The following is a 9,645-nucleotide window of genomic DNA, read 5'->3' on the forward strand; positions in this document are numbered from 1 at the left end:
ATCCCTCGGTGTCTCCACAATGCGTTGCGTACATTCATTTGCAAAGCAGAGCAATGAGAAGGTGTGTGATTGAAGCCCATGTCGGGGTTTCCTTTAAAGACCTTCCAAATTTACCTTTGGTAGGAATGCCACCGACTCCAAGAATTAATTTCCACCGACTGAAGCCAAACTCAGACAAATGCCACCGACTCCAAGCATCAATTCCCACCGACTGGTCATGCTCAGCGTAGCAAATATCTCGATTTTTAGTACAGATCAATAGGTCTTGTTTGACTGAGTTTCTGACAATATTAATACCTATTACTATGCAAGCACTGTGCTATACGTTTGCACAATACAATTTAATAGAAAATTTTTATTGTTTGATCTTTTAAAAGTTAAAAAAAAAACTTGAACACTGACTGTTCACTGTCCATACAAACATTTATATAATGCAACTTTATATTTGAATAGAAATATGTAATAATTCTAACACTTTATTGGTTGAAAAAAATTCAGAATAAGCATGCATTGAATGCTATAGTACCCTGTCTACGGGAGGAACTAATAATAACACTCACTCATTTGTATTACTGCATTCTTTTCGAATAGCCAACTAATCCAATAATAACACTCACAATAAAACATTAACATTAATAAAAAGGGTTGAGAAACCTAATTTGGATTTCAGCTTACTTGCCTAAAAAAGATGATAAAAAGTGCATTTGTCTTTAAAGATCTCTTTAGGGTATTTTAAGGGTTTCGAGGTTTAGAGCGATAAGGCAGCGACAGAGCCGCTCTGCAATTCTAGCAAAAATGGTGAAGGGACGGGAAGGGGAGCGTATTAGGTAAACAATCTGCAAACATCCTTTTCTTTTGTGAGAAATCTAGGCTCTTTTTCATGAAAAGTGATAAATATTGTGCAAAGCCATTGTCAGTTGGTGGTTTGTCTCTGAACACGCTATGTTCTTGATACTTTCATAGTTTATCTGTTCAAAATCACAAGGGTGCCTGGTTAGGTCCCCGGTTGGTTTGTGTAGGAATCTTTTAGTTTTGTTAGCCCGGTTTTTTTTTGGGGGATGATGAGGTGAGAGGATTGTTGAGATTTAAGATAGAATAAATGGCGGGTTGATAGTAATGATTCCGTTTTCATCTATTACACGAATTTGATTATAACTCGTATAATCCCGTAACTGCATCGTTTCATAATGATAAATATCATGTTATCCCATATGATATTCTACCAATGCTTATCTGAGATGCTCAATAGGCATTCGATTGGGATCTGTCGACATATATTCTGCGGCATATATTTTGATAACCATATCTATTGCCTTAGTCTATTAGGTGCTTTTGTACAAGTTCTTATACAATCCTTCCTAAAGTTTTCACGAGATCACATTTTTTTAGTACATTATATGTTACATTTGTGTTTTCTTGAAAACTTAGTATGTACTTTGGATGCAAGAGGTGAAACTGAGTCTTACCAGTCTGACATCTACCACAGCACCTCAATTCAAATAAATATAATGTATCCCATTGACAATGACAATATCAAACTTGCAAGTTTATAAAAAGAAAAATTTACCAGGAATTTTAATACAAGCTTTTACATACATCATTATCAACATTTAATCTATTGCTATACTCGAGCTATCCTCTGCTTACTGTCTTCCAATCATCTTTACTTTCCTTACGCCGAAATTTGTGTGTTCCTTTTTAACTCACCACCATTGTGACCTCTCCTTTATTCATGTATTTCTCCATACGGCAGTTCTCTTCTATTTTTCTGCTTTTGCACATTACAACTTTACTCTCTTTCTCTATTCCCACACAAACTCCCCTTGCCTGACTTTTGGCGCAGCTCTCATTTTGTCTGAAATATTCTATTTTTTAAAATTAAATTGCCATGCATTCAATGCTTTGAAAACTATTTCTATTCAACTTTGAGTCTATATAGTTGTGTTCTCTTCTTTACGTGTGCACCTCCTCTTGACTTTGGTCAGTAACTTCACATTTTTTTTAATGCACAAAAACCCCCCTGCTCTCTACGCTCTTCTACACATCTCATCCAGTGATGCACACATTCTTCTCTTTTCTAAATTCCTGTAGACCTCCAGCATGCCCATTTGAGAGGCCTCTCTGTTCCTCTTAAGGTTGCTGCCCGCCCTTTCTCTCAACATAGTTTATATCTTTTCCTTGGTGCTCTAATTCCCTCTCTATATCCTCTTTTTTTGAGGTATCCCTCAAGCAGATACCTGTACAAATTCTAGATTCACTAAGAGTAGCCTAGGATGGCATGTTTTTAGCAGACCAGACAAAGACCCGAGATTCTTTAAAAAACCAGACTGATTCATTTGAATGGCTGGTTTAGGTATTGATGAATATTTTGTAGATCTTCTGATTCACAATACAACGATTTAGATACAGATATTCCATAATATTTTCAGAGAGCATAATGGAATTTACCCATTTTCCACTTGGTGTCTGACTCAATAAAGAAGGTTACAGTTATCTTATGTCTACTTGTAGATTTAATACGATTTGAAAGGTACAACTCAACAATTTCTATATCATATGTTGTTTAAATTTAAAATCTCATCATTGCGCAGCTATAGCCCAACTTAAAATAGCTTGGAGGCCATAAAGTTTTTACATCTGGATTTGAACAGTAACAGTTTAAGGGCTGTGTATCAGCTAATTGTTAGTCTCTATGACATGATTGATAACCCTGGGTAAGAAACATTGGTTGCAGTAAGGTAAAAATTAATTGAAATAAACCATGTACGACATTGAAAAAGTAATGAATCTCGTTTTGAGAGTCTTGTTTACTGTTGTTAGAAATAGTATAATAGAAGCTTTTGACATAAAAATCATAGCTGTGTAGAAGTGCAGGGGTTTTTTCATTCTGGTAATTTGTCCAGATGCTAACCATTTGGCACATTTGTCTCTATTTAGGCTGTATGTTCGAGGAGTAATTCTCGGGTACAAAAGGTATATTTACTAAATATATTTTTTCTCTCTCAAAATTGCCCTTCAGTCACTTAAATCTTCACTTAAATTTATGAATATGATAGTGTTCCTTTTCTAATCGGTCCCAGTTTTTGAGCAGGTCCAAATCAAATCAATATCCAAACACCTCTCTCATTCAAATAGAGGGAGTAAACACACGTGAGGAGGTGGAATGGTATCAAGGCAAAAGAATGGCCTATGTGTACAAGGCCAAAACAAAGAAAAATGGAACCTTTTTCAGGTCCATTTGGGGGAAAGTAACGAGACCGCATGGCAATAGTGGTATTGTGAGGGCAAAGTTCAAGAGAAATTTACCTCCAAAGTCAATGGTATTCCTATATTTATTTAAATAGTTTTTATTTGATTCAGATGTCAGTTTTGTTTCTTTGTTGATAAGTTTTGACAATATGAAAATTTGGTAATGGCAGGGAGGACGAGTTAGGGTTTTCATGTACCCCAGTTGCATATAAGGTATGTCTCACTCGTAGAGACAAAAACTTTTGTTAGTACTTGTTTTTGAATGTAGTCTTAAAATCTTTATAGTGCAATCTATATATTTACTCATTGGTAACTAATTGAAAATTAGTTAAAATAGCCTCGACTTTAGCCTTGGTTATCATTACCAATTTGGTGGACTCTGATTAGAATATTTTCCATTGTGGTGCAGTGTTCTGTCACTGATTATTCTTCAAAGAGATAATAGTCACATCTTCTGTATCTGTTTTAGAGTTGGAAGGCCAAATTGTTGTAGAAGATTCCATGTTACATGAAGCTTCGAAAATCTTACGGCATCTGCTTCTTTATATGGGAGAAGACAGCGGAACTCAACTAAATTTTACAGTTGATTGAGATCCAATTTAATTGTTTGTGGACAAGACAATTCAAGTTTTGATTAAATGTTTTATTTTATTGCAATGGTGAAATGAATTTTTATTTTAAAAAATGCTGGTTGAAGTTTGTAAGATTTCTAAACCAATCAGAGTAGTTGATCCGCAATATTGTGTTCATTTGCTTGATTAAAATTGTATGTGCTTTGGTTTTAGCATTCATGAATTGATAATACCATGGAGCATTTTGTGGAGCTGATCTTATAAATTCCCATCTGTTGAATCGAATGAATTGTCTCCAATTAATGTTGTCTTATGATTCGCCAATAATTGGACAGTTCTGATAAAAAGACTAGAAAGGGCTTTTATTTGAAGAAAGGCACGAGGTTGATTTTTTCTCATCATGTCCAGTCAGAGGAGACGCAATAAAATTAACATTTCAAATGACAGATATCATATAAGAACGTGTGCTCTAGCGACACGTTAGGGCTTAGCACAAATTTGTAAGTTCACGATTTGGAGGATCGATTGGATGAATGAGTAAGTTTGAATGATGTTCATGAGGCTGGTGTTCTATGGGACCAAGGGCAAGAGCAACATCAATTGATGTGGTCTTTTTATTGTCAACCATTTTCTTGTGGATCTTGATCAAGAAGAGCTCAATTAGACTACTCACTTGTGTTCAATATGTTCGTCTACCCCTTTATTGCAGAAAAGACAAGTTATACATCTGCCCATCTCACACCAATGACGGTGGAGCCTGGTACTACTTTGTGCAACCAAAAATCTAACCTCTCTTAATTGGTGCTATGAAGTTTTTTTTAGTGTTCTCAACCAAGAGGTTTAGCTAAATTTTTCGTCACAATTTTTTATTTCTTCATTGATAATCTTGTCAATCCATGTTCTACTAGTTGCTCACGGAAGTTTTCTTTCTATCTTTTAATTATTTTTCAAGAATAGTTTTGGTCAAGATTCTTGATTAAATGACAATTAGTTTTGAAGGGACCTTGAAATCCAAACTCTACTAAGAGAAACAAACGCACTTGAAACCTAAGCTCCACTAAGAGAAACATATGCACTTGAAATCCACATTGTAAGACATGCAACAAGCTCCACTAAGAGAAACATACTCACTTGAAACCAACATTATAAGACATGCAACAAGCTCCACTAAGAGAAACAAAACAAGGGCAAAACAAGACAAAGTTGAAGAAAGGGGAGCTAGACAACACACATCCCCACAAACATGAACTTGCGATCAAGAAACAATAAGACAATCAATCATCAAACTGCCCTACAATAGAAAAACCAAGATTTAGATTTCCCCTTAAATCTTAGCTTGTGGGATCCAAGGGTCATGTCAAAAGAAGGAAAATAATTCTTAAATCTTAGCTTGTGGGATCTAAGGGTCATGTCAAAAGAAGGAAAATAATTCTTTGAATGTTTTGCTTTGAGTGTAATTCATCCTTCTTCAATCTTGGCTGCCTTAGCTACCAAGCTAATGAGTCTACAAATGTACTAGAACCAGTAGTGATGTAGACAAATAGGCTTTCCAAGGGAACAAGACCTAGTACCAATAGTGTTGTGATGTGGAGCCTAATCAGATTCGGAAGTTTATTTGATGCAGTTTCCCTCACAAAAGTATTAGGATTTAATGTAGAAATCCAATTTGAAAAAAACCACCAGTAATATGCTACCAACATTTCACTCTTCTAAAGTAAGCTTGGTTAAGAGCCAACTTTGTTAAAAGGTTACAAAACACATTATTAGGTGTGACCATATTAAAGGATTTAATCACTTTGTTAGGAGTGGCCTCGTTAGAGGACTTTGTATCAATCCATTAGAATGTCACCTTGATTAAAGGATATTGACTACCACAATAGTTAGAAAGCAACAACATGTTTGATCTATAAAACACAACTCACTTTGATAATTCAGATCTCCATTTTGGCTCATGTGTTGGTTCATTGTTTGAACTTTATTCTCCACTCTGGAACTATTGTTGCATCGGCATAATGTACTACTCGACATGACCCCCTTTCAAATTATTTTCGATTCTATACGTAACATGGGTGGCCTTATTATTAGATTATTGAATAGAACCCCTTACCCAGGGACTTAAATGGGTTAGGTTCTTTTTAGAGGTTGGTTGCATCTCCATCACTACTCTGCTTGGCATCCCTTCAAGCAATCATACTTCACCAATATCTTTACTTCTCCTTTGCTACTCTATTCTTCACATGTTCTCCTTAAGATTGCCAATTAACAACAAAACAACCTTAAAAAACATCTCTTATGCCTCCTTAAATAGGTAATTTTAATCTTTTTACACTTAAACATCGCTGCGGATCTTTGGGTTAAGTTAGATATATTGAATCTATCCATCATTTTGTCCTCCTCATTTCTTGATACTTTTATTGACCTCTTAAATCCTTTCCTTTGATCACATAACAAACTCAATTTGTGCATTAAATATGCCAACTCATCAATTCTTATCATCGACAAGTTTTGACTAATCAAAAAATTCAACCGTGTCGGCCTTTAATAACTTGATTTTTTATTAAATTGTCATTTGGTTGACACTCACTCATCACTGTGTAGCTCAATCACTACTATTCTATCTTGCTTGACTTCCACTGGCTAACTCAATCTTTACTACATTTGGTCGCTACTCCAACTTACTCAGCTATAACGATCACTCGACTAATATTGTTTACTTGGCTAACCTTTAAGTCCTTCAATCTTCTCCTTCAATAGCCTTGTAAAACTATCACTCGGTCAAGCTTAATGTTTTATTCAATTGCTTGTCTTGTCTTCTAAACATCAACTCAACCATATTTCTTATTACATATAATGCTTAAAAAACACATTATCTTGTCAAAGACTAACTGATCAAGTGCCCATTGTAATTCTATCATACTTACTCCTCATCATTCCTCAACAACTTCACTAGTTCCTCTAGCTATCTCTCTTTTCAAATCATCTTCATCAATCAACATATATGACACTCAACACAGGTAGTAAATGTCATACTAGTTAGGTTTGACATCAATCAAAACATAACAATTGTGCCAATTGTAGTTTGCAACATTTCACAACTTCCAAGATCTAGATGTATAAATAAAACTTTTCACAACTTAGTGAACCCATAAAACTTTTATCATTATGCATGCATCCATAAGATTATGCAATCACTTGTAGGTTATTGTCAAATCAATTTGCAGAAATGTAAACATGAAACATAACAGATTCAACAACACATTTTACACAATGATTTATGTGGAAACCCAATTTGAGAAAAACTACTAGTAACATGCTAATCTTTTTCACTCTTCTAAAGTGATGCCTTGTGAAAGGCCAACCTTATTAAAGGTTACAATACATACTGTTAAATGTGACCTTGTTAAAAGATTTCAATCACCTTGTTAGGGGTGAGCCTTGTTAGAGGATTTTAAAACATTCACTTGGAATGTCACTTGGTTAAAGGATTTACAAATGACTGTTAGGTCAATCATAATCCAAAAGATTTACCCTAAACTGATATAATTATTAGAGAATAATAGTAAGGCTTGATCTGATAACAACTTACAACTTCATTTGCAGATTATAGATCTTTGTTTTATTCCTCCATTCTACTTGGCCTTCACAAAATTTAACTTTGATCGCTTGTTCACCCTTCAAGCATTCATACCCTTAAGCCTTCTTGCTTGATATGTCAATACAAACTCTTCTCTTAGGTCACTTGATGAAGTAAAACTCTTGACTTCTTGTCTTCCTTAGGGTCTCACACATGACAACCCTTGCTTCTAACCAACCATACCTATAAATAGGAAATTAAGATCTTTTGTCATTCATTCTCCATCGTCCAATTTAAGGTTAGGACAAATTAGGTAGGATTTAATGAATCTACCCCTTATTTCATATCTCTTCTAGAAACTTCTCCTTGAATCCTCTTTGAATTCACCTCAAAACGACTTACATTGAATTCTGTGCCACTAGCTCATCAATCTTATCTTCCACCTAGTTCGCACAATCCAAGAAAACAAACTTGTCGGCTTAGATCCATTGAATTCACAATCTTTCAAGTAATGCAGTCACTTGGCATTAACTTGCTTCTAATGCTCGACACACACTGCATTGCTCGGCATCCTCTATAGAATCACTTGGCACAAATTACAATTTAATCTAATGCTCGTTATCAACACTGTTTTACTCAGCATACACTATTTTAATCGACATACACTAGAATAGACTTTTACTCAAGTCCAACTGATTTTCTACTCAGCTTGCACTGACTTTGCTCGGCACCTACTATCCACCCCGTCAAGCTTTTTAGAAAAACTTTGTTTAACTTGTTCTTCTTAACTTACTTAGTGTAACCAACATTTGTAACCTTAAGTAAATTATCAATACATTATGTTATCACTGTCTTAGTTGATTCTTGTACTCCCTTTTTATATGATAACTCAACCTTTCCTCTAGGTGCTATTGTTACATTTTTTGATCAAATTCTCTTCATCAATCAAATAAGTGATAGTACTTAAATCTTGTAAGTAGTTGTCTTACTAGCAAATAACACGTTTGACATCAGTGACAAAATAATGATTGAAACATATTGATCATGCTCGTATCAATATGTTCTCAACAAACTCCCTCTTTAACAATCTCCCTCAATCTATTCTCAACAACTTCCTCTTGCATACCTTCCAATAGTTACTTGATCCATGCAATATTTAAACAGTTAATATTAATAGCTCTTGGAAACTACAATTGGAACAATTGTTGTGTTGTAATTGATGTCAAATCTATTGATGAATTAATTTGCTATCTAATCTAAATGTCATTTATTTGATTGATGAAGAGGATTTGAGAAGTTGTTCATAACAAAAGCTTCTAGAGGAAATGTTGAGTTATGAAGAAGAAACTACAAATGGACATTTGATTGGCTAGACTTTAACAAGATGAAGTGATTGTTTAAATCATGTTGCAAGAGGAGAGGATAGTAATGTTCAAGTATTGAAAGTGTGAGCAAAGATAGATCAAATGTATAGGCTTGACTGAGTAACAGAGTAAAAGATTATCAATTTTGGTGGACATGCTGAGTGATGCTAATGTCAACCAAGCCACAGTAAGTGCTAAGAAAATTCAATGTTGATTGAGCATTAATATCAACCAAGTGACCATGTTGATGCCAAGCAACAAGTTTTTTAGCAATCGAGTAACCTCGTGAAAACCGAGTGTTAGAACTTAGTATTGGCTGAGCAACATCATTTTAATTGTTTATGAGGAATCGTAATTTCAAACCGACTAAGTTGATTTATTAGGACATGGAAAACGTGTTGAAGATAAGGATCAATGAGTTGGATCATTTAATTTTAGGAGAAGATTAGGTAATCGACTTAAGAGATGAATTCAAGTAGAGGTTTCTAGTCAGGTTCGTTTGGTTTGTGGAAGATAATAGGAATTGACTTTTTCAAAATCTAGATTTAAATTTTTTGTGTTTGTTTCAAATTTGGCTAAATAGAATTAGAATACCAAACTTCTAATTTTGTCTCAAAACCAAGTTTTTCGACTTCCTACTAGCAAGTATGAATTGAAAATCAAAACATGGTTATCTTTTTTAAGGAATGTAAAAATAATAGATTGGACTATTTTTTGGAGTCTTCTTGCAACTCCAAGCTTACACATAAAAATGTCTCTTCACACTCATCTTCCGAGTGAAACAAACATTTCAAGTAAAATCCCAAAAATAGGAATGAAGATTTACAAAATCTTGATTTGGCTAAATCTCGATTTCTACAATTTCATGAACTAAACGAACCTGAAA

General features: G+C 34.5%; 1 protein-coding gene across 1 annotated transcript; it reads left to right on the forward strand.

Moving 5' to 3' along the window:
• Positions 1 to 681: 681 nt before the first annotated feature.
• On the forward strand, positions 682 to 4,086 carry LOC149545034 (large ribosomal subunit protein eL33y-like). The gene is made up of 5 exons (XM_089795534.1): positions 682 to 827; positions 2,938 to 2,973; positions 3,092 to 3,320; positions 3,420 to 3,462; positions 3,659 to 4,086. The coding sequence occupies exons 1-4, from the start codon at positions 796 to 798 to the stop codon at positions 3,459 to 3,461; spliced, it is 339 nt and encodes a 112-aa protein (XP_089651660.1). The 5' UTR covers positions 682 to 795; the 3' UTR covers position 3,462; positions 3,659 to 4,086.
• Positions 4,087 to 9,645: the final 5,559 nt, after the last annotated feature.

Source organism: Cupressus sempervirens, chromosome 8 (assembly GCF_028749045.1).
Source record: "Cupressus sempervirens isolate cs-2001-9-10 chromosome 8, ASM2874904v1, whole genome shotgun sequence".
Taxonomy (NCBI): domain Eukaryota; kingdom Viridiplantae; phylum Streptophyta; class Pinopsida; order Cupressales; family Cupressaceae; genus Cupressus; species Cupressus sempervirens.

What these genes read in the sequence shown, in the direction of transcription:
- LOC149545034 (XM_089795534.1), top strand. Translation starts at nt 796, where the DNA reads ATGGTGAAGGGACGGGAAGGGGAGCGTATTAG. An exon ending in CGGGAAGGGGAGCGTATTAG is followed by an intron (nt 828 to 2,937) that starts GTAAACAATCTG and finishes GTCTCTATTTAG; the next exon opens with GCTGTATGTTCGAGGAGTAA. An exon ending in ATTTACCTCCAAAGTCAATG is followed by an intron (nt 3,321 to 3,419) that starts GTATTCCTATAT and finishes TGGTAATGGCAG; the next exon opens with GGAGGACGAGTTAGGGTTTT.